This window comes from Haliotis asinina, chromosome 1 (assembly GCF_037392515.1).
Source record: "Haliotis asinina isolate JCU_RB_2024 chromosome 1, JCU_Hal_asi_v2, whole genome shotgun sequence".
Lineage (NCBI taxonomy): Eukaryota > Metazoa > Mollusca > Gastropoda > Lepetellida > Haliotidae > Haliotis > Haliotis asinina.
In genome coordinates, this window is record NC_090280.1 from 52,550,994 (window position 1) to 52,577,779 (window position 26,786).

Genomic DNA, 26,786 nt, shown 5'->3' on the forward strand with positions numbered 1-26,786 from the left:
GAACATTAATTCGTCTGGTAGAACGCACTCCTATAATCATTGCCAAAGTCCTTGGTCAATGAGCGTGGGAGTCTAACTGTCCACAGTTAAAATCGGGAGACTGGAGGCTGCTAGTCTGCGGCGGAGGGTTCACTGGCCTCATGAAAATCTCTATCTTGTACGCTTTACCGACGGCTGTTGTCTCATGTGGAGATGTTACAACGAGGCATATCACAAGTGTTCGCGCAACTCAACCCTTTGGTTGTGGCTCTGTGATGGTGTGGGGTTCGTCTTTCTTGTGATTCATCACAGTACTCGAGACTTTCAATGGGCAACGTTACGAACAGGAAGTGCTGGATACTGACGTCGTGCCACATTGTGATAGCCATTCTCTTGCCAGTCATGAGATATTCATGGACGACTGACGCCAGACCATGTCCTTCTCGAACCGTCCGAACCAATTTGCAAAACGACGTCATCGCATCATTACCATTTCCTAAATTCCGAACTATATACAAACGAATGCGGACCTAGAATCTGACGTTGGCTTAATACAACTGACCGAATTTAGACGCATTTGTGTGCCAAAGGTGATTGCCTTTGATAACTGGTTTTTCTCGTTTATACTTCAACATATCTGAGTCTCGGAGTGAAATGTGTGGTTGTTAGCTCCGCCAGTACACGTGACCTCGCGTGTAGTATGACCTTTGAGCACACGTGACTGTGATTGAAACTTGAAAAGAAATCTGCGAATTACTTCACACGCATGTGTATATAGTGCTGGAAATGTCGCCCATCCTCGCATACTGACGGTGTGATGTGTCGCGAGGACAAACCCGGATGAAACAGTCTGGACAGAATGTAAGCAAACGTTTTGCCATAGCAACCAATTCCCGACAACGGTTGTCTGAGTTAGTGCGTATAGTTTTGCGCCGTTTGCAAAGCAAGGGTTTCCATGGTTCTGATATGAGTGAAGTATCCATGCCAACCCTAAGCTGGTCTCTCAGCGCGAAAGCACAATAAAACCACCATTACTTGTGCTCGAAGCTAAGTAAGTAATCATTTTAATTGAATATTTCAACGACGGCCGAAATTCGAAGAAAGTCAGATTTCTGACGTTGCTGATTAAAGCACAATTCATACAAATCAGTGTTTGATGAAAGTCTGATGGATTGTTTTAACGATTCAGATCATCATACACTTGTAACGCTAATCATAACCGGCCACCTATCTTGTTACAGCTATTTATTTGCGTTCTTTGCCCCTTGATCAATATCACAGCTGGTTATCGATATAGATCATACAGATCGATAATCGTTAACGTTAACTGGGTTATCTGGGGTAATAATAATGATGTTCAGTGTATGCGCTTAGAGCATGTCCCTTAGTGATGTGGATGAGGCGCCATATAAGTACTCTTATTATTATTATTATTATTATTAACTAAATATCGGTCGATTATTCATATACATCGGAGACGTAACTCTGCCACATATACCTGAAAGATATATCACACATAACATCACAAACCTTTTGTCCTTTCACAAAAGTTGATGTACGATATTATCGATAGCACAGTTTTCATATCGGTAATCATTGATAATGTTTCCTATCACTGCTATTTCAAGATTATAAACAGTATTATTTTATCTCAGGTTTTCCAAACCCGAGTTGAAACAAGGCGCAGTGAGTTGTTTCGTTTCGGAACCAGACTAGAAGGATTTCGTTTCCAACTTTATAATCCTGGGTAGGGGAACTGTACGTGTGCCATTTGGAATAATACCCTCCTGTTCCTTCACACTGTTGAACCGGAAGGTGGAAGTGGGAATGGAGGCGAACGGTCTCATAAACCACGAATAAAATATTTTGTTCAACATGGTGTTGGAAATGTGAGAGCAGAACCCAGTGTAGAAATGGGTGTATACCTTTGATGGTTGCGATGTTTTATTTTGACATGAAAAATACTTTTCTAACCAAAGCGAGCAAGGCACGTTGCCAACCTTTGCTCGCTTCGCTCGCATGTGAACAAGACTGGTCATTTTCTCTATGTTGCGCAACCCAATTGCGCTACAGTTTGCTCATCTCAGCCATGGTAACTCAAGTGGCATTGCACTTTACTCTCGATCGCTTGACTGTACCCCGCAGAACCGGATCATTCCTATTTGGACCAGACTGTATCACGTGACATTTGGCCTCACCACCCAGGCTGCGCGTGGGACGGCAATGCTTACCTACTGTACATACTGGCGAAACTTCAAAGGTTTGTAGCGTGTCAACAGAATACGGTTTCTATCAGTTGGTGCCGGCATTTGACTGCTAATTTAACAGAACATTCACGTTTCCTCAAAACACGTGAGTGTGTTAGGGAGTGGGAGTGCTTGAGTGAGTGAGTGGAAGGATAGGTGAGTGAAGGAATGAATAAGAGAGTGTGTGAGTGAATAGGCGAGCGAATGAGTTACTGAGTGAGTAGAGTAAGTGGTAGGAGCTTGTAGGGCTTTTAGAAATATTTCATTGACGGGACGAAAGTGACTTTGTTTTTTAGTAGGTTACCTAATGCCAAACTGACGTCGTTGTAATGTTGTACATATTTCATCTCTTTTGTACATTCGGCCACAGTCCATGGGTCGCATACTCTTTGCTTACACGTCGATCACCACGCAGGGTAACAAAAGGGATTTAACTTGAGCTCAATGGCAAAGACCATCCCTGGTCAATTGCCCAGTCCACTCTGCGGTGTTACATCACGGCAGACCCGTGAAGATCCAAGTTAAAACTGGTATCCAGAAACCGATCCTTGTCCAAAGAGGCGATCGGGTGGTCAGATCGACTGACGTAGTTGACACGCTTGGAATCGTATTCCAGTTACGTAGATCGATGCTCATGCTGTTGATCACTGTCTGGTTCAGACTCGATTATTACAGACCGCCGTCATAGAGCTGGAATACTGCTGAGTGCGGCGTTATACAAAAACCAGCCAACCAACATCACCGTTTCGACACACCAAGACCAAAGGCCATTGAGCCGAGGTTCGAACCCACATCCAATACAATATCGCATCGGCTGTTCCTACTAGTGGGATACGTACAGTATTTTCCTTCCTGACGAAATCTGTATAATATATTCCTTACTAACAAAGTACAACAGTGTTGACGTTACAACTTAGATACGAGCAGTACATATTACACGCTAAGCTGTTCGTATCCTGTCCACATGTATCTTGGCATCTTGATGTTAGCAGTTATCGTTTACTGTCAAGATACGTGTCGTACTTCACTGTTAAGACACACAAAGGCACGTGGTGATACATAACGTATCTTACTGCCAAGATACGTGTCGTACTTCACTGTCAAGAGACGCCGTGTATATGTGTGCATCTTTGTAATCCTTACAGACATCACCAATATATAAACACAAACCAGTTATATAATTCAACTCATTTTTATTATAAAATTATGTAATATAATTTACTATTTACATCACAGACAAATGAACATGTTCACAGGAATGTCAACATTGCGACAGTAACAGCGAACGTTACGTCATAAGATAACACTTATATAAATGTAACAAAATGTAACCACGTGTAACCACGAGCAACCAGGGCCAGCCTGGCTGTGTCTACACTTCATAGAGGTCACCTTGAGCACTGGGGCCAACTTCAACTAACGTTAACAAGCATCTTCTACACATGAACGCGTTGTAAACTGTTGCCATGGTTACCATGATCTTGATGACCATGAGATTGGTGTATACCTTCGCATTCTCCGATACACTGTTTAACATCTGATCGAATTTGCTTTTCTGAAATCATTTATTATCGGAGACGGACAATTCATTATCAACAAAAGCCTGATCGTTTCTCTTCAGACGACTTAAAGCAAGCCTTCAGCTACTATATCATCAAATGGGTGGTGTCTTTCAATACAAAGCCTTTTAGGCTGATAACATTCCTGGCTCCGACCTGACATTATACCCCTGAAGGTCATCCGTTGCAATTTGTAGTTGTATGTTGACCTAGTTTAAATTCCTAGTAATTTGTACTCGCACGACCGTACACGGCCACTATAGCGTTATGCCCTGTATAGTAGCGTGGTGGAAGCAATCACCCGGTACAACCAAGCGTTACTGCAGTTTCTATCTCAAATTAACAATTTTCATGATGGCATCGATGTTACGAAATATGATGAAACTTTTCGCCATTTGAGACACACTTTGTAACACTTTCTCCCATTTAACCACACGAAACGAAATACAAATGAGTGTTTTCTGACAATTGGAGCAGATCAAGCAGATCAAGCAAAATAATGTTCCTCCGTAGCTTACGTCATCACCTTTATGACGTCACAAACAATGTCATGAGCTCGCGTGTAACAGATAACAGTTCTGCACGAAACTCTTTCACCATCTGACGCCTCTGGTTTCAACCTTTGCCTGGGCATTTCAGGGTCTTTCTTTGGTGTTGTGCGGCTCTTTCAAACAGGACTGCGTCAGTACCTCCTCATTTCGAGCTCTACGGCTGCGACAAGACTCGGGAAGAGTCGTGTCACGTGACTAGATCACGCTGCGTCAGCGACAAGGGAGGTAATTCATCTATTCCACGCTCTTTCTCCAACAATCCGTTGCTTGGACGGAATAGCTGAAGGGAAACTGAACACAGATTCGATGAAGTCCAGAGCCGGGTTAACTGTCCACGCTGACCCTGTGGCCTTTTCGTAGAAGCCACAGTGTCCACCCCTCTCCAATGTGACCAGAAAGAAATTGAGAGAGGATTTGAACAAGTCATAAGGGATGTTTTCCTTCACACTGATGGGATCATCCATGCTGTTGATACACAAAACAGGAACTGAAATCTCGTCCACATCTCGCATGGGCGAGTTTTCTTCCCAGTACTCTTCAAGTCCGGGATATCCGGCGAGCTTGCTGTACACGTGCGAATCATAGTCCTTGAAGCTCCACGCACGGATTGCCGCATCCACATCAACAACTTTAGAAAAACTCTCCGAATAGCGTCCCAGAATCTTTTTCAAATGCATTAGATATGTCATTTCGTATAACTTTGGAATTTTGTTCATGTATACATCCTCAGAATCATATGTTGGTGAAATGCACGTGACTGAGCACAGAAGGGATGAAGATCCGAATTCCCCTAAGTAGGACATGAAGAGATCTGCGCCCGCTCCAGTTCCTAGTCCAGCAATTGAAGATCCAGGAAAGCGATGCCGGAGAGATTGGACGGCACAGCGGAGATCCGAACAGCACCCGTAGGCTTTGAGTCCAGCACTAGTCAAGAAGGACCCGCCGTGACCACGACGGTTGAAGATGACGGCGCGGTAGCCTCTGGAGGTGAAGACGTTGCAGTATTGTGCCATACTAGCAGCGTCACCGTTGAGGTCTGGCACTAGGATGATGATAGGTGTAGCGCTGCCCATGTACCGTGATGTCGCTGTCCAGTCAAGGGCGACAACTCCGTCATCTTCCAGCTGCACATATTCCCTACGGAACTGAGTTCTGACAAGTTTTAAAAAGAAGCCACAAAGTGTCTGCACATGCGCATTCTGTAGCCAGACCGGAAGTCTCATTGGTCTGCGCAGTGACGTGCATTTCGAAATGATGTGCTGCGCCATGGCGGAGTCCCGGAAGTACAGTCTAGGAATCGATTCTTTGGGTCTGAAGAGCGATTTCACGTAGACCACTGCGGTGAGGACAACAGTGCTGAGGAACGTCATCACGACGGTGAAAGGGTAAGACAGCATCATCCAGAAAACACTTGACATCAACATCGTGCACGGCTGAAGAAACCTGAAAGAGGATGGGATGATTAGTGTGAGAGTTGACATGTCTAGACTGAAGAAATCGTGAACCAAAGGTAAACCATTTCGGTTGAGGCGGAATGAAACAAGACCAACCGACAAGGTGCTCCTATGTTAGGAGTGAGTGAGTGAGTTTAGTTTTACGCCGCACTTAGCAATATTCCAGTTATATGGCGGCGGTCTGTAAATAATCGAGTCTGGACCAGACAATCCAGTGATCAACAACATCAGCATCGATCTGTGCAATTGGGAACCGATGACATCTGTCAACCAAGTCAGCGAGCCTGACCACCCGATCCCGTTAGTCGCCTCTTACGACAAGCATAGTCGCCTTTTATGGCAAGCATGGGTTACTGAAGGCCTATTCTACCCCGGGACCTTCACGGGTCTCTGATTTTAGGACACGTCTGCAGTTGCAGAATCGTATTACGCCCTAATAACATCAGGCCGTGTTTTACATGAATTCTGTTCTGGGATAGATAAAAGAATAACGAAGATCGGATTTTCTTGATGCCACAACTACACACTCAATTTCAAACTCTTAATTTGCCGACCCGTGAACGTCCCGGGGTAGAATAGGCCTTCAGTAACCCATGCTTGCCATAAAAGGCGACTATGCTTGTCGTAAGAGGCGACTAACGGGATCGGGTGGTCAGGCTCGCTGACTTGGTTGACACACGTCATCGGTTCCCAATTGCGCAGATCGATACTCATGTTGTTGATCACAAGATTGTCTGGTCTTGACTCCATTATTTACAGACCGCCGCCATACAGCTGGAATATTGCTGAGTGCGGCGTAAAACTAAACTCACCCACTCACTTAATTTGCCTGTAATGTATTCATAAAGTCCCCTTTTTTGAGAATATATTCAGCCCCTGTTTCCGATGTTAGATAATAATTTTATACTTTTAGAGGTATATTTTCACAGAAAGTTAGAAACGTTTATCACGCTCATTGTGATTATTAGAATATTTATTTTAGTTTGTGGACAAATCATATTTTTTTCATGTCATTTTTGTTAGCGTATTATTTGGATTATGTTATTGCTATACTTAGTTTACTCTGTCCAAAGGTATTACATGACACTATAGTGACACAGATCTTGGTGTAATAGATCAAGTCATGTTTTAAGGAGTTGGAATTGAATCTCATTTCTTCAAGTCACGTACTGAAACGAGTGTGACACCAGAGCACTCGGTCACGTCACCGCAGTTAACATTGGAAGATAAATCTGCCTCCTGTTACTGTGATACATATTCATACAGTCATATACATAATTAGCTGCAGTTTAATAAACTGAGTTCAACGTCCCCTGTGAGTTGTGGGATCGTATCCTGCACATGTAATCAGACATCTTGCACATGTAATAAGACATCTTGCACATGTACTCAGACAGAGACGCATCGTGACTAGTAGTATCTTCAAACTAATAGTTCGGTTTTAACAATACGGGGCCAAAAAGAAGACATTTTGTATGTTGAGAGGGAGAACGCCTGTTATATATTATCTACACGTGTCAGTTTCGTAAATGAACCGGAAACTTGGGTAACTGCCAGATATTCTGAGCTTTTTTGTATGTCTTGACACATATCATAATGGGTTTTGTGCTTTTCTGACGATTTGTATGTTTTATTTGCTAGCTGCAGATGTACGCGAGACATTAAAATGAACATATAGACATATATAATATGGAAATGAAAAGCACCTGTCAATATCCAAACGAAAACGAGGAGTAGGGGCAAGACCTATTTCCCTACTGTCGATCTGTACACACCTTGAACACCAATTAACAGTGCGAATATGATCGTCTTAACGACATCTGTCGAGAGACTGCGACACCCACTCCATTTTATTGAACGACATGTTCTTCGTGACCCGCAACGATATGATGCAATGATATTGCAGTGATATTTCACGGCTGTGACACAGGCGGACATGTTTAATTTACTTCTCCACCATAGCTTTAAACATGAATGAAAGCAATCTTTTAAAGATATAATTATGCGTACATCCAGATAGTAAACCCCGTTTCTACTAAAATCGTAAATTAACAGGTAGAAAAGTGTGCTTTTGTGCTTTGGTTCATGACTAAATCAACAATTGTAAAGATCTCTTTAGGTATACAAAGCAATTTCTTCAAGTATGTAGTAGATTGTATTTTCACTGATGCATTGGATTAACGTTCAGATTTTGCCTGATTAAACCAGGAAGGCATTTCCTTTCGACAACCTCATAACGGGTCGGAAAAAGACACTCGCAGCGCGTGTGGTAGTTCGTTTCGGGAAATGAAAGTAAAAGGACACACACGTCGACTATAACACGTAGCAAAAAAACATACAAAGGACATGACGTCAGCAGCACTGTTTTCTCCGACGTCCGCGTGTGTCCAGTTTCACCTCGTCAAGTAAACGGCCCAAATCATACATCTACTTGACTTCCCGACCTAGTTGCAATTGTACCTATGTCAACCGCTTCACCAGACTTCTACAGGGAATGTAACTTACGAATGCCATCCAAGTCTGATAAATCTTCGATAATCACATGTAAGTCAAAACATAATCATTCGGAAGAGATTGTGAAGTTCTTACAAGTTACGAATGTCGTTCGTCACACGTGTCGACCACTTCGTCACGGTCTAAGCTTCACTAAGCCAACTAATCCCCTCTATTAATACGATTATCATAGAGTAATCTGAAAATCTGTGGTGTCTCGCGTGTTTATTTATCATTTAGTCAAGAGTAATTCCTGTTTTTTGTAGAGTTTACTTTGTGGGATTATAGCAAATAAACATCACACTTCACCGTTCAATAAGTGCTCTACAGCTAGCATTTATTTTGGCAATGCATGCATAGGCCTACATAACAGTTCGAACGAGAATTTTGTTAGTGGTTTATGAAACTGAACTTGAAAAATTAAAATGTAAATCATAAATGAATCCGATCAATAAAAATTGAAAATGTTATGAAAACATGACGCCCATTGCCAAATGACCACATACAATATATATGGAATTCTTAAACAGAAACAGAGTCATACTTTAGGTTACACAACAATATTTTAATCAATGAACGGTATCGAAAGGTGTATATGAATAACTGGAATAATATAATTGAAGTACAAATGTGGAAAGGTTTGAAGGCAAAATGATAACACGTAGTACGTGACTTACTGTCAGTTATCTACTGTAGTGAGAAAGGCAAACAAACCTACCTCGCAAGTCCTCGGTCGGAAGAAAGATTCTAGTTGCACCACGATGTTTTCCGTTAACTAGGCTGGAGCTTGTGACGTCACTCCCGGCGCGCGCCGCACTGGTCCTGTAAGAGATTTAATTGAGGCCGTCAGTCGTGAGGAGCAAGGAGCTGTTCCTGACAGTTACAGCAGTCTAGTCGTTTGATAGGTGTCGCTCCGGGACACGCTCTGACGGGAGTTAGGATGCCAGCAAACAGAGCGGACAGCGCTCGCTACAAATGCTATCACACAAAACCGTCGTATATACAGCGCGAGCCAGTCAGAGCCAGAGACAAGCTTCACGTCACAATGCTTACCTGCTTTAGGCCCGATGTTATCAGCTTCGAATACCAATATACTAAATTATGGGATATTTTAAACCGATTGTCTGGTGAACCGAAAAATATGAACTTTGCTGTGAGATATGTATCTGAATTGAATTCTGACGTCCACATAATAATATCAGCCGATGAAAGCCAAGTGTTGATGAGATTTTAAACGAGTGTCTGTTTATCTGAACTTAATTCACAGGTTCTTAGGTCGAAGATGTTCGCCAGTTATACAACACTTTTATGAATAGGTTTATGCCTTTCGTGTAACGAAGTATTCATTTACAATATACCTCGATCTTCTCTACATCGGGGTGGGTGAGGGATGGGGGTCAGGGGTACTTTGAAAATTCCGAGATCCACCCATGACCCCTACCCCACCCTTCCTTCCGAAATGACCCAGACCATCGTATTTACTGTGCGTATTATCGCTTACCCCGAATCATTAATAATACTTAAACACGAATCACATAAACATTGAGTTAAAAGACCTTTTTTAAATTGTTACGATATAAAACAGTTTTTACACGGACACCCCGTACTTTTTTTTAAAGCAGCTGTTGGATCTGAGTACTGTTTGCGATTGTATTTTAGTGAGACACTCCTGTTCCCAGGATATACTCACGACACCCCCCCCCCCCCCACACACACACACCTCTCCCCCCGCGTTCCAAGTGCGGGATAGCCTCAGTTTACTGACACAGTTGCATGAAAGTCCGTGGAGTACGGTCTTAAAGGGACTGTTCGGTGCCATACCTGATTATAGTACAACCGACACCGTGAATGAACCTGCCAGCAATTGTGAATATGTGTAACATTGTGATTAATGGCTGCTTGTAGTGTATGTCCCCTCAGATCCGTGACGACCTGACAACAACTACACTCCCTAGTATAAAAGTGAACGATGGTTTTCTCCGATAACAATGGCATAAACAGACATATGTATATGCCAGGGTATTTAGCTGGGTATGTAAGAAAGGGTCGGGTACGACAGTGTGAGTGGTTGTTAAAGACAGGCGAGGCCCTCCCACGATCTCTTTCAATCAGCACATGTTTAGTACACAATACCTAGTCCCTGAATAATATATCATTTTGACAGTGACATATAAACCCATTTAAACTGAAAAAGAGCCCCAATGAGTTGGGAGATACAGGGCCTGTAGAAATCTAGACTTTCTTCATTTAAGTCTTTAGCATTGTAAAGGGATAGGCAGTAGGGAAACTAATGTGGTTCGGGTCTGTGAGACAGACAAAAGAGCTTCTGGAGTGATTGACCCTAGGTGTCTTAAAATATCCGCTAGACGACGTTTTAACGGGTTTGTTGGTGAAAATATTTGTTTATCATAGCAAATACAATGGGTTGCTTAGTAACCAGATGAAATGAAGACGTGAAAGGTCACTTGAAAACATTTCCAGCTGAACTGTTACTTTCATATCCAAGTTATATACGTTCAGTGTTTCATAACCGACAACAGTTTTCAGAGCCAATCGTTGACAATGTGTTACCTGCTACAAGAATAGCGACACGTCATTAGTGTTGACGTAGTGCTGCTGTCCGAGCCGGACGTATGAATGACTCTATGACGCTAGGAGTAGCCATGTGGTGAGAGCGTTCACTTGATGCGCCTCAGGCCAGTATTCGACTCCATATGAGGTTGTTAAGTGAGAGGCCAGCATCTGTTGTCCTCCAACCCTCAGTGTTCCCACGGCGGGTGCGGAACGCTTGTAAAGAGCTGTAGATTTTAACACTTAACTTTAACATGTTAATTGTATGCCACGGAACACGTGCACGTTAATAAACTATTTTCTTCTTCCTCTTCCTCTTCCTTTTCTTCTTCTCCTTCTCCTATTTTCAGGCGAACAGATACTCATATATTCTTCGAATTCTTCAAGTAATTGGAATAACGAGAAAAAGGAAGGACAACACTTATTCCGTGTTTGTATTTGTGTCTCTTCCATCTAAACCCCGCATCCAACAAAACTGAAAATGTTCAAGTTCGGTCCAGGTAATCAAGTGACTGATATCATAAGCAACTAGCTTGACCACCCGATCCACTTAGTATCGCCTTACGACCAGGACAAGTGACCGGGAACCCCGAATAGCCACTCGATAAAGATTTGGAAATTGTACAAGATTTATGATATACGTTTTCAAAACGGCCATATTACAGATATGAAGTATTTTAATATTATTCGTGTATGGTGTGAAATATGAGATATAATCTTATGACGATGAGGACATATACATCGTTGAAACGACTACTGTTGAACTCCGTAAACTTTCTGGGACCAATTGCATAAACAATTTGTGTTAATAAAAACAAACGTGGAATAATTACAAGGCAAAAAGTACTAACGAGGATTTGGTATAACGGAAATACGTACAATGTACGTGGAAAAGTTAGAAAAAAGGTTAATTCACATTACTATACCATGAAGTGTAAACATGTCAAAGCAATGAGGAACCTCGATACATACCTACTTCCACATCCGGTTATTCACACATATCAGCCATTGGATGTTCAGGTCTCGTACGTAAAGCATGTATGATATATTTAGAGAATGCCTTGATCATTAAGCCCTAGGAAATTCAATTAAAAATCAAACATGATAGAAAGTACGACCTCTGCAGCCTCACCCTGTCCCGTCAACGTCATCGTACACGAGGATTTCCCTAATGGCTGACAGCTTGCGGGCAAAACACCGTCAGACTGAGTGGGTGATTTGCAATAAACTGGCTTTATCTGTGATCGCATGCGCAGTACTCGCTGAGGAAGCCGCACGTCTTCTGATACGGATGTGTCGTTGAGCTTGTAATGGCATAGCCATTGTTTGTCGTATTTGGGGATGTCGGACTTATATGATCTGATTATTGATTCGAGGCCTGTTGAGGATGCCTGGTGCCATGACGTATTTAATATAACGTCACATGCTGGGATACACACACTATTACAATGTGTCCTCTAATTACACGACATTCAGTGGCAACAGATTTGTTCAGATGCATATCTGTCATTATCTATTCTTAACCTGGACCAATACACGGGGGTGGGGGGTGGGGTTGGGTGGAGGTAAGGCAGGAGGGGGGAAGTACTTGCACAGTTCACTTTCGCCTGTTTTCACGAGAAGTCATTTTATAAACTTTCAGGACAAAAGTGGGTGTTGCGCACCCCTGCACCTCCCTCTGTTTCCGCCTATGATGATAGGGAACGGCCAATCTACAAACTGTGGACGGAGTATGTCCAGAAAACTACAACTGAATTTGATGTTAGCTGCGACTATGAAGTCTAGACGTCTGTCCACTGCCAACATATTGTGCACAACCAGGAACACAACTAACACCAACATAACGTAAGTGACTAAGTGAATGCTGTTTCACGGCGCATGGCGGGTACGTTTCTATGCAACTTTTAGAAATATTACAGCAATATTCGGCCTGACGAGCAAACGCTTCATCTTCAAGGTTACCCATCTGTCCTGACTCGATAAAGACATTCAAACTAGGGGATGTTTCAATCGTGGTAGAAATACTTCTCTAATAGCAGATAGAGGTGCAGACACGATTCTGACAAAATTCATTTTGCATCTTGACCCTCAGTTAAACACGCCGCTTAAACGGTGTAAAAGTCTGCACCGACACATAGTTCGTCGCAATAACGAAGAAGTTGTTTTCCCTTGTGTTGTATGCCTCATGACTGACCCACAACCTCTAGAATGCCAATAAAACAATCAGTTTTGAAAACCACTCCTATGACTTAAACGAACCGGAATCTGGCGACCATGTCAAAAGATATGTGATCTCGTACAAAAACCTGCGTCATACGTGGACACACTTGCAGTAATAAGCAGGTGTGGCTGAGATGAAATACATGAAGTAATGTTTATCACCTGCTTCCCTGGGAGAAATCAACAACTTTCGTGGGAAGGTGTTACAACAAAGAGCTACGACGTAATGGATTTAACACTCATGTGAGTTCAATTATTCTGTTGCGGATTTCCTTCACGCGGCCTCCCACCCCGAATCCATAAATTACCGTGATCTGCCTCTAATGTTAATGTTTCAGAATAATAAAAACTAGGTACGGCGTATTCTTTAAAGTCACAGCCATGTGTTCTTGTTACTGTACTTCACCATTTCCCTATAAGCAGTAAAGTGGAGATGAAAGCAACGATGACGAACCTCACCCGAAAACACAGCAACATAAAGGACGAAAAAAATAACGTCTCTGTATAAAGAACATTGAATTAAGAAATATATTCAGTTGAGAAAATGTCATAACAAACGAAATAATATCGCTCAATCACTTCACAAATTGATCACATACTGTGGACCATTTCACTGTTATGCATGTTTATGATCAATATAATTTTACAAGGGCCTCACTAATGGTTGTAGAAATACGACCTGGTTGACTGTATTGACGCAATGACTATTTCGAGAGCTATTGATCATACTACGATGGGGGATATTCTAACGATAACGTCATGCTTATTGGATGCTTTTCTCGTGATAATTTATTGTACACGTTATTAGATGTACAACCTTTGTAAAGGGCTGTACAAGTAGTGGCCATTAATTCGTGGAAAAAAATTCACAATCGGACTTCATTTCCGTAAACAACAATTTTGGGGACAGAAAATCAATTGCGTTGCTGACGTCTTTCAGTACAGTTCAACCGCAATGGTATGATGCCGTTATTTTGGTGATATGAGACAAATCATTGCAAACTTTAGAGTCCAAAGTCACAGATCTTCATTGTAAAACGATTTGACATCAGAATTAGACGCGAATGTTATCCACTTGTTTATACTCTGACAAATTCGTAGTTTGTAACTATTAAAAATGGAAAATGATAAAGATGCCTAAAAGAGAACTTAAGCGCCTGCGTATTGTCCGGGAAAGTATAAGTGAATAAACACTGAGTACATTGATGGATGTGTATTCGATATGAGTCACAAATTGATCGTAGCTGAACATTTGTTTCACTAAATTCATCTAATCAATAACTATCTGAAGGTACGTGCTCTGCTCGGATATAAGAATTCCCCTACACGGAGTATATAGTTTGTTTACTGTCGCCATAGAAACCGTTCTTTCAAGATCCAGTTATTTCGTTTGACGTCATGAGATGTGTACGGAACTTAACCTCCCTGATTATAGGCTTGCATAAATGTTCATGAATGAGTTCTCTCCCTTCTTAATAACATAAAGAATGTGAAACAATTACACACCATCCACGTGTTGGTTTAATTATTTTTACGCTTATGACACATCAGATTATTTTAGTCTGTTTAATTCTATATTTGTCCAAAACTAAGTCAGGTTGTCAGTGTTTAACCACATACTTGTATTACACGATGATGAAGATTTATTTTGATAAACATTAAGTGGGACATAGTTCCACGTACGTACACAGTCTACCGTGCTACAATGCGAGGGAAGGCACAACTCTAAGCGTACAAATTATGTTTACGTTTGCGTTAGGGTTAAGTTAATATTTCATTACCTACAAGACACGTAAATATGTTAAGCACATCTGCAGATCATGGGCGAGATGTTTGTGGAAAATGCATCAGGAATTCCTGACATTCCGATCCCCACATCAAGGGACAATTGTTCAAATCGACACGTCTAAGAATATACTATAGATAACACGGTGGAGATCTCCGCCCTAAGGGTCTACTTGACTGCGTTTTTCTGTAAATCGAAATATACTTGAGCAAGTTAAAATCCATTTCACAGACAACGCATCGGAATGGAAACGGTTGGGGTTTTAAAAGTCAGGATCGGCTTCTCGGCGAGAGGAAAAAAACTTGGAGCTGGTTTGTGCTAAGAAAAACGTGCGTTCAGCAAAACCTGTACGGACCATTGACGTCATCGTGTCCGGACCAGCATAATACTCCTTGCAGACATTACCTTCCTCAAAGACAATGATCATTTAAAAATACATAGTTCTTTACAGCGAAATATAGCAGCAATACTTCAGCCTACATATCGACGGTCTATAACTGTTGGAGAGGAAACACAGTCATTTGATAGAGAAATTTGACAATGTGTATGTGTGCATAGAGATTTCCATTCAGCTTGGCAATCCACATTTTATAACCTTTGAACTTCATTGACGTCACAACGAACAAGGAATCCGATTCTCTTTAAATGTCTGAGGTTTCTTGATATTTGTTGACATGCGAAGTCCCCCCTTTGTTTGTCCTCCCCCCAAACGACATACCTCTGCTTGTGCCTCATTGGTCAAACATGACGTCGTTAGGTATACACTCCTAGGGGCCTTCCCTTCCTCCTTGGCGTAAACGTAAAGACAATATTTGCCCAGTCTTAGTTCTTTAAACGCTGAGTAGGAAACAAGGTTTCTTACTTACGATAAGGGATTTGGTGATTTTATGCTGAGTGCCACTTAATGTAAACCGAGTTGAATTAAACCTGAGATAAAAATTGACATAAGTGATCCGAGTAAAGGTCCACGGATCATCTGCACAGAGTAAATGTATAGGTTGTATTATTGAATATATGAGTATTTTGTTTTGATGAAATCATTTAATTTTTGCACGCTGTGTGCACATTCTAAAATGGCCGATTAGTTATTTCAAACAGACATAGTTAAACAATTTCTTAAACAATCGATTCTCGTATGAAAGACGAGTATTGTTAATCAGTTGTAGATTTACAGACACAGTAAATCCAGTGAGATGAGACCCTATTATTTTCAAAAATCAGAACTTTATGTAAGGCCCTTGTGTAGGATGACACATTATTTAGACTCTTCGTCTTAAATGTAAAAGAATCATTTCAAAGAAATCTGTATTAATTTCCTCTAACGGTACCATTTCTTATATGGTATAAACAAATGGTTTAGTAAGATTACCTACCAATTTATTCACGAATATATGATAAATGCATATAGAATATATTTTCAAGTTCCATTAGACTTCGTGTCTATATTCTGTCAAAATTCTATATATGCTCTCCCCAAAAAGAAACGCATAATGCAAACTGCAGTTTCATGTAGCAACTGATTAAAACGTAATTCATTTTGCAAAAGGTTTTCCTCTGTTTATGAGTCCTATCGTGTTTATGTCTTGAAACATCACTACAACAGGCACCAAAAATACACGTATTCAGCTGCATGATTTTCAATTTCGGCGTGTAGTGTCACAGAATACACAATCCACATGCAATGCACGTGAAAGTTGGGGATCAGATAGTCTAAATGATGGGCCTAAAAGTTCGATCGCTGTCTGTCGATTATTCACAGTTTATGGAATATTGTTGGTGAACGCAAAATGCCTCGTCTACGTGACGCCAACCGTCATATCACGATTGGTCTCCTTGAAGGTGGCCAATCTCAACGTGGAGCTGCCCGAATATTGAATGTATACCAAAGCACCATTTCACGGCTCTGGGAGAGATGTTGCCGACAGAATTTGGTAGTAGATGCCCCTCGATGTGGGCGACCTCGAACGATCACTTCGGCGCAGGGTCGCTAAATTCAGGTACATCACCTGCGTCATCGAACAGCTAGGTTGAGAAGGACCTGTTTACGTGCTAGAAGACCATATTTTGGTCCTGTGCTTCGACAACAACATCGTCGGCATCGAGTTCAATGGTGCACCAACGTTCAGACCTGGAACTTGGTGATAATCTAGGGCAACCTGACAGCTCAACGTTACTGTGACGAAAGCCTACGCCCACACCACCTCCCAATCATTGATCGTCAGGGAGTTGTTTCAACGGGACAATGCCAGGTCCCACACAGCACGTCAAAGTAGGGACTTCCTCCAGAACCACAACATCAATGTGCTCTCTTGGCCCTCAAGATCACTGGACTTGAACCCGATCGAACATATGTGGGATGCCCTGGACAGACGGGTGCAACGCAGTAACTCTCATCCCCAGACGCTTCAGCAACTCGCACAAGCATTACAGGCAGAGTGGGCTGCGATTGGGCAACATGAGATTCTGAGATTTATTCCTTCTATGCCGAGGCGATGCCGTGCAGTTCTGGATACCCACGGTGGTCACACTAGGCATTGACTTCAGCACCACCACACATCACATGTGACACTCAAACTGACTTTTCTCGAGTTGGTGCTAAAGACGGATAAATCTGCATTTCCGGTGTGCAATTCGCTATATTTCATTGGCTCATTAAGCCTACAAGATGTTTCAAAATAAACATAAAACTACAGTTGAAATCTTATATGAGTTTCTTTTTGGGGAGAGTATACATTCACACGTCCACAAGACAGCACAATGCGGGTCAGCGCAGAGCGTAGACCTGTACACTTGATAACCCTTCCGATGTTATAATTGATATGAAGCACGATCCGTGATACGTCAAAGCTTGTCACGAACTACATGTAGATGTAACAAAAGCAACGTTGCCTCTAATGTATGGACGTGACCTGCATGTACGCACAGAACACACTTCCCTGCATTTCTTCATTAATCTTTATATTTACATTGTCAGCTAATCCGTTTGTTGGCAGCTTTGTATAAATTGCTACAGACAGACAGTTGACAAGCATCAGATTCAATGGGCAGTGTTTTATATGAATACATTTACTTTAAACAACAGACTTTATAGATATATTATCAAGGCTGCTTACCTCTTTCATATTTATTGTTCACGTACAGTTTTACAAATATTATGTTTTATATCTGGTACAGATATTTTTTCAATCTGTTACTTAATCAGTGTTTGAATGCAGACTTGGTCTATATGACTGAAGTAGCGCCGATGCGACTAACAACTCAACTCAACTCTGTTACATTCATATACACACTATACATATGTTTTCAACATATGGATACTAATATCCCGTGATACAATGCAGGAGTACTACAGGGTTCTGTAACTAGACCCCGCTTATTGCTCCATGTTGGGTCAGTGTGTGGAGTCCACTTATACATGCATGGCTACTCTCAAAAAGTGGGCCGTGGTAATTGCAAGGTCATTGTATATGTTTGAGCAGTGGCAATTATTTTCTAGGTCAGTAATGGTCGACGTTAGAGGTCTGTTACAAGGGAACTGATTATTTCCGATGGGGACATCTCCATTTCCATAGGTGAACTCACCTAAAGAAATTCTAGATACTTTTGAAAGTTGTTAATTTCTTCACCATATATACGTTATTTTTTGGATTATAATTTAAGTAAGACAGATTCTGTTACATTTTTTCGGGTTGAGTCCGATCCGGGATTCGAACGCAAACCCTTCAAGTTAACATGAATACCATAGTAGTATTGTCATTCAGTATCACAGACATGATTTTACCCTATAAACGCACCAGATTAACCTACTATACTTTTTATAAATAAGTCCCGCTTAGTCCCCGGAAGGCATCTTGTCCCATCCTGTAAGCTAAATAATCTGTTATGATAACTTCCTCGCCGTTCATTCATTCCCCTCCTCAAAGCTGTTTTACTCTCCATAAGTTCGTTCACGCACCCACTAATTGCCCCCAGGTGTTCTGCTGTAGGTGCTCGTGACCACTAGGTAGCATATTTGTTTTGAATAGTGGTAATTAATGGACGCGATGACAGGTGTTGTATAGATCAGGCAGCTTCACCGTTGTCGCAGTCAGTATTCCTAGTGAAAGACTTTATGTGCGGTTAAGGACGTTTCACTTGTATGTCTATCCTTTGATGAATTGTGGGACTATTAGGCCGTTGCTCAAGTTTATACTTTGAGCACATCCACCCTATACCTCGCTACCATTTCTACATATTACCATCCATTCCCACCACTCTACCTAGCTACTATTTCTACATATATACCATATATTTATATCCAAAGCTCTACCTAACCACCATTTCTACCTATCTACCATTCACATCCACCAGTCTGCCTATATCTACCATTTCTACATATCTACCATCCATATCCATCACTCTGCCTATATCTACCATTTCTACATATCTACCATCCACATCCATCACTCTGCCTATATCTACCATTTCTACATATCTACCATCCACATCCACCACTCACCTATATCTACCAGGTGGATATATGTACTATCCATATCCATCACTCTAATTATATCTACCGTCTTTACATACCTACCATCAATATCCACCAGTGACTTTTGGTATGCACCCGGCCGTTATTCGAGTCAGTCCAAAAACCCCAATTACCCATCCACTTGTCTGCCAATCCGCCAACACATGCGGATGTTCAGTAACAATACAACCACCGAGTACATCAGATTGAGATTCACTGTTAACATGCTGGTTCGGGCACCAACTCGGTTGAAAATGCTGTGGAAGGTGGTTTGTGATCATCTTGATGTCACGCGTGCTCCAGATGTAGAGAGCAAGGAGCTGCTGGTGCTGAGTCAGCGATCTGATGTAAGACAGCACCCAGTCAGGTCAGATGGAGACAATAGAGACTTGTCAGGGCCCGTGACAAGAGTCGTGGGTTCTTCATAATGTCATGTTCTCAGTGAGTCACCGCCAGCTCGCCGCAAGCATGTCATGTACACCAACCAGCGCCACCAGCGACGACATCGACACGACTACGTCATGGTCCAGATATCGCGACATCCTCAACCTTGTACGATGATGGCAGTGACTACAACGTCCCTGTCCGTAGAGACGTGATCAGCTGCGTGACATCACGGGAGCAAACTGGTCTGAGATTGTTCAAACATGGCGGTATTGACCATTGCCTCTTCCCCCAACGCGGAACTTGATGGGGGAATGTGGCACACAAACGCTGAAACGAGGTGGAGAAAATCCCCTTCCAAGGCTGTCGGAAAGTCCGTTGGCCTTCCCGGGTTATTGTTGACGAGGGTCACGGATTAACATAGTTTGGGAAGATATTTTAGGTTAAATCGAGTCATATTCGAGGCATTCTGTAATAATATCTCCAAGGTTCCGCCTCAAACCTCAAATCTCTAACTACTGCCATCGTTTCTGTGTCATAATGAATAAAATACTTGTGACCAGTTACTTAGGTAACCAGTGAGACCGTCCACTCAAAGACACTAATGGATGGTAGTGTTCAGCATATTTAGTTTGATTATGTTTCAGTGACAGCTGCACCGTTGTTTGTTCAGTTCAGTAGGCATTTTGGATTTGACTATAGTGTTCACTAAAGAAACCTCTTTAATCAGGTTAGCAAAGTTTTAAATCCTGTTTAAATTTTCTGAAGTTATCTACAATGGTTTATGTGCTCTATACTAACTTTGTATTAAATTTATCGCCTTTCTGTTTAAATATTTTCTGTTATTGTTTTGTGTAAGGCTGACCTTATATCATTTTTGCTAGTTTTCTAACAAAATGTAACATGACTGATGCCTGTTAAAACCTGTCATTCTTAATAAGCACTTTGTAAACCTGGGTGTGAGCCAGGAAGTGTTTGTTCACAACACAGGAAGAGGTGAGCGGAAGTGCTGTCCTACAGCACACAACCTCAGTCTTTGTCCTGAGATAACCATCAATAATTACGATCTCAGTCACCCTATAACCAACTTACCATTGGCATCGAATTATTCATTGCCAAATTCAGGAATCATTACGACAACTACCCTGCCCTTAAAAATGCCACTAACAATGCAGCTCGAAAGAACATGCACGTTCATTTCACTTTTGTAAAGTAACGATATATTATCAGCATAACCAGCTTAAGCTGCAGTTTGGAAGAATGTGACCAGACAATGATGTTGCTAATCATGCTATAATTACTTTAGCGTTTTAATCAGCTACTCTAGTTAGTTTCATTTGGTGACCGTATGCAGTAGGTGAACAGGGGGACATGTGTTAGGAGACAACTTTGTTGAGTCCCTGCATGTATTAGTTTTGGTATGTTGAAGCAACGAGAAAGTGCCACTGTTATATGAAAACAATAGGACAAATACCATCACCTTGCCATCAGTAATTAACGACGGATGTAGGACATACACTGTTCGTGTTCAGGTAGCTGCTGAAAGAAAACAACAACAAACAAAAACAACACCAAAAAGACACACACCTACACATACACACACGTGCTCTTTTCTTTCCCCCTACCACCCCCATCCGAGTTTCCACCTTAAGTTGATATAAAGGATGTGTTAAAGTTGGACTGAGATTTCGAAAGGATTATGTTAGCAACATGAAACATATATACACATCTGCGAGTATCTGAGTCCTTTAGTGCATAGGGTCATTGTCTTAGCGCGTATGTTACAGTTACACGGAGCCCACTGTATCTTAATGAGTTCAAGATGTTCAAACACACACCCACTCAGGACAAATGTATAGGTTACAACGGGAAACCTGTACTGAGTTGAGCTTCACGACGGCTATTAAATACCGAACAGATTACACCGAACAAAGCTCCATTGTAAAATAGAGACATTCGTGTATGTAATAAAGAGCAAACAAAGTAACTATGTTCACCATCTTAAGTCTCCCTTCAGACCCTGTTATGTATACAGAGTTAATAGTTTCACAACTGTTTAACAGGTGGCACTGACGTAAAACCACGAAGGGCGATATATCACGACTGCAGCGTTTACATTGTTAAGAAATATAAACTAAAACGTTCAAAGTAACAAAGAAAAAAAACCAGTTCCAACAAGGAGAGAGGTAATTTTGTTTGAAATGATACAGTTATGACGAGTACAGTTCGGTTTGGATTGAAGTTCCTAAATCCTTTCCACACAGCTCTAGCCACACGCATCCTTTGACAAAACACAGGTTAACGTTTGTCTTACCTGTGCAATCCTTTGGGAGATGTTTATGAATGCGCGGAGTCGTGCACGTCTTCTCACGGTGTCGTGGCGGGGAAGTGGATGGCCCTCCGACGGTGTTGACAGTTGTTAGAGGAAACGGTAGTAGCGTGGATGTTTCTGTGTTAGCAGTTTGCCTGGGCGTCAATATTAGGATGTGACCAAGTTGAGGCTTGGCTTCACACTGTTACATTCGGCTACGACAACATATGCACCAGGTGTGATGCTTGTTCCACCTGCACTCCAGTAACTCCACCAGCGTTAGGTTGAACGTTCCACCAACAGGTGTAAATCAACTGGTTGGCTGATTACCGACTTGTCAAATACAGCAGGGTGATATTTATTGACTACATCACCAGCTTTGATGTTTGATCTAGCTCACAGGCCCAATATGAGAAGGTGCAGTTGGAACAATTATCACAGTGACTAGCATTTCGAGTAGTGCTTTGTTTCTTGGTCCAATGTTATTCTCATTACTGATAATTAATTGATAACATCTTCAGGTGTTTACACATTATATCAGGCAGACGCATATGGTTGAAATTGAGAGTTAGCAATGCACATGGCATACATCATCGACTTCTGATGTACACCACCCTTGCCGTGACCATCAGCTGCAACTTTTCTAAAGGTAGACCGTTGTAATGACAGATGACTGGATTTCTGAGAATCTTAAGATTCCACTGAAGCCAGACTTCGAATTAAATTCAACTATGACCCGGAAGGAAGCCGATATGCCGATGTCATCAAGTTTCTGATTGGCCGTTGTATATACAGTTGGAAGATGCCGACTGCATCCGATACTGATGATCAACTGGAGAATCTGTAACTAATGTTAATGTCCACGTTAATGGCAGTGACACAGCTGTATATGTCAGACATCAACTGTGTGAGCCGTCAATAGTCTCCTCGCAGCGTCCTGGGTGAGTGATGGGGGCTGAATGACAAGGCCGCAACGAAGCAGCGTTGTAGAGCCGTGGTAAGCAAGGATTTACTTTCTCCCTCAATAATCAGGTCAAGGTTGAAGGACGTCATCTCACCGACTAGCCGTCGCCTGGGGCTCTTGATTGTTGCGTATATATGCATCAATGCCCACCAAATGGGGACTTCTGATGTATTGGTAGCACTGATAGATGTTTCCAATGTTGCTTAAATAGTCATTGTATATCGCAGAGCGTACGGCTATTGACCCTGCTTGTGCGTGCAAACATAACGAATTCGGTACAGTTTCACCAAAACGTCGAGGATTTTGTCTTAAGAAATAGATGACAAATAACTTTTAATGGTCAGCTTTCCTGACATGCTCATTCCACGTTTTCAAAGAGCGTCATTAGCGCTTGCCCAAGCAGTTCTTTGCAGTGTTCAAGACCTTAGTGAATCTATCCAAATTTTAACTCATGTAGATGTTACGGGTGTCACTGTTACGTTGTGAGGGAAGACACTGTATCATCACTAGTTGATGCGGGCTTCTTGTTTGTCGGGTGTATTTAACGGCGTGGATGACATATGCAGCCATACCGTATTGCTACATACTGATTTAGCGTCGAGGATGACGTATGCAGTCATGCCGTATTGCTACATACTGATTTAGCGTCGTGGATGACGTATACAGCTATACCGTATTGCTACATACTGATTTAGCGTCGAGGATGACGTATGCAGCCATACCGTATTGCTACATACTGATTTAGCGTCGAGGATGACGTATGCAGTCATGCCGTATTGTTACATGCTGATTTAGCGTCGAGAATGACGTATGCAGCCATACCGTATTGCTACATACTGATTTAGCGTCGAGGATGACGTATGCAGCTATACCGTATTGTTACATGCTGATTTAGCGTCGAGGATGACATATGCAGCCATACCGTATTGTTACATACTGATTTAGCGTCGTGGATGACGTATGCAGTCATGCCGTATTGCTACATACTGATTTAGCGTCGAGGATGACGTATGCAGCTATACCGTATTGCTACATACTGATTTAGCGTCGAGGATGACGTATGCAGCCATACCGTATTGCTACATGCTGATTTAGCGTCGAGGATGACGTATGCAGCCATACCGTATTGCTACATGCTGATTTAGCGTCGAGGATGACGTATGCAGCCATACCGTATTGCTACATGCTGATTTAGCGTCGAGGATGACGTATGCAGCCATACCGTATTGCTACATACTGAATTAGCGTCGAGGATGACGTATGCAGCCATACCGTATTGCTACATACTGATTTAGCGTCGTGGATGACGTATGCAGCCATACCGTATTGCTACATACTGATTTAGCGTCGAGGATGACGTATGCAGCTATACCGTATTGTTACATACTGATTTAGCGTCGAGGATGACGTATGCAGCCATACCGTATTGCTACATACTGATTTAGCGTCGAGGATGACGTATGCAGCCATACCGTATTGCTACATACTGATTTAGCGTCGAGGATGACGTATGCAGCTATACTGTATTGCTACATGCTGATTTAGCGTCGAGGATGACGTATGCAGCCATACCGTATTGCTACATACTGAATTAGCGTCGAGGATGATGTATGCAGCCATACCGTATTGCTACATGCCGATGTAGAGTCGAGGATGACGTATGCAGCCATACGTATTGCTACATACTGATTTAACGTTGTTAATAATATAACCATTATACCTTAGCGGCGTTTCTGAGACAGTGGTAATGCTGTCTGCTAACTGGTGTCTAAAAGTGATACAGTCGCAGAGATAAGTACCGTATCATTATAGATTCACTTTGTTTAGAGGTTCTTTATACTGGCGGTGTTTGTTTGTGGTCGAATGGTTAATATATATGTATCTGTAAACTTCATGAAAATGTCTTGTGTGTTGTATTACTGTACTGACCATACTTTTAGGGAAGTAAAGAAATACATGTCATGTTGACCCAAAGGACACATACCATCGCCTTGTCTTCCGTCATTACGGGTTAGTGTCTGCGTCCAATCAAACGTGTCCATACTGTAATACAAATGCCGACACTACAGATTATTTCCCGATAAGAAAAGCTGATAATATATTTCCAAATTCATAACAAATGTTTGTTGAGTTGTACGATTCCGACGATGTCATGAGGGTGTGTTCCTGAGATGCTGTCAGATAGTGATGACACCAGGTGTTCACCTAGGGTTCAGTCTACTCTACCCCCGCGATGCCATTCGTCATAAAATCACTGGCAAAACTAATGACTTCTTTGAAATATGGGAACACATTGTACGGGCTCAGGTGGAAAATTTCTGTAACCATATTTATTTCTTTGATGCATGATAGTTTGGAAAGAGTTCTCGGGATTCGTGAAATGCTTTATTACAAGTGCGATTAACAAACAGCACGATATGACATCTAGGAAATCACTCAGCTTGAAATCCTTCACCAGGAAATCATTACCAATATATAACACGTACTTGTTGACGATCGCTTCTCTAGATAAGTGTATTACTTTCCCCAAAGCACTCGTTGGTATCAACAACACAATTACAATGTTTGCTAATATCTATTTTATGTTAAAACCAAGTACACTGTATTACAAAAAAATGTCAACCAGTCGCTTGAAAAGAAAGTGGTAGGTCTTTTCATTGCATTATCTTACGGATCGTACGCCAGTGATGTATAGCGTTGAGGATATCCGCTGTGTGAACATGAAATAATCTAAATTTGTCACTGACTGCATACTTACATGCTTGAATATACAATTATCCTTTTCTGAACACCTGGTCTTGGAAGCGACGACGATTGCACGAGTCCAGCTATATCACGAGCATCGGTGTGTATATATCTTATATGATATAAGTGATGGTACCTCGTGTCCGTGAACAGGTGCGTTCTTATTTATTTATTTATTTATTTATTTATTTATTTATTTATTTATTTATTTATTTATTTATTTGGGGGTACTTGTTTGCCTCTGTTGGGTGATTGAGTAGGTTAGTGGGTGAGTGAATATATTTTGTGCGTGCTTGCACGCGTGCGTTCGTCAGTTAGTGAGTGGGTGGGTTTTAAGTATTCCAGTACCACGAGGATCGAGATACTCTTTTACCCATCACCTATTCGCCTCCATCACAACTACACACTTTAGAGAACGTTGTAAAATCCTGACCTTATTCTGTTCGCTGACATGCCATAGTTATCAAATGATAATGTATCAATGACATAAAACAACATAGCTACTTTTGACTGAGAAAAAAATATTTCGGAATCGAAATGTCTTTGAACGGTTAATACATCATTTTTAGTTGTTTACAGCTCCAATAAACAAACATGTATGTGTCTATGAAGACTGAAAAGTTACACCTTAAAACCGTTATGTATTTGGCGATATCAACCAAGATTGTCACATCCAAATGGTAGTACATCTTTGTAAATGTTAGTTGCAACAAAACATCGAAACAAAAATACTAATGCGTGTATATTACCCAGCATTTATAATTCACGACGTGACATTGCTTCAAGATCCTGGCTTCAGTCTTTCCAGACATGCTGTTACAAGACGGATCATGCAAATATGAAACAATAGCTTTAGGCTTTGAAATGTATCGCTCATGAAAACATATCACAGCATCGATAAAACCAATTGTAGGTTTCACGTGGATTTCGGAACCTTTCATGTCTCGGTTCTGTGGAAGCAAAGTTTGTTCCTTTGATGTAATGGGAAATGAACAAGTTTGAGCTTCTTCAAG

The 26,786-nt window shown here is 41.7% G+C and overlaps 2 protein-coding genes across 2 annotated transcripts in view; one reads left to right on the top strand and one right to left on the bottom strand.

Moving 5' to 3' along the window:
- Nucleotides 1-26,786, top strand: part of LOC137293751 (macrophage metalloelastase-like) — a 167,630-nt gene that overhangs the window by 50,583 nt on the left and 90,261 nt on the right. The gene's annotated exons all lie outside the window — the stretch shown is intronic.
- Nucleotides 3,402-22,400, bottom strand: LOC137280462 (protein ABHD15-like). Its single transcript, XM_067811885.1, has 3 exons — nucleotides 22,068-22,400; nucleotides 9,001-9,104; nucleotides 3,402-5,778 (listed from the first exon to the last, which is right to left on the bottom strand). Exon 3 carries the CDS (start codon nucleotides 5,757-5,759, stop codon nucleotides 4,566-4,568), a length of 1,194 nt encoding a protein of 397 aa, XP_067667986.1. The 5' UTR covers nucleotides 5,760-5,778; nucleotides 9,001-9,104; nucleotides 22,068-22,400; the 3' UTR covers nucleotides 3,402-4,565.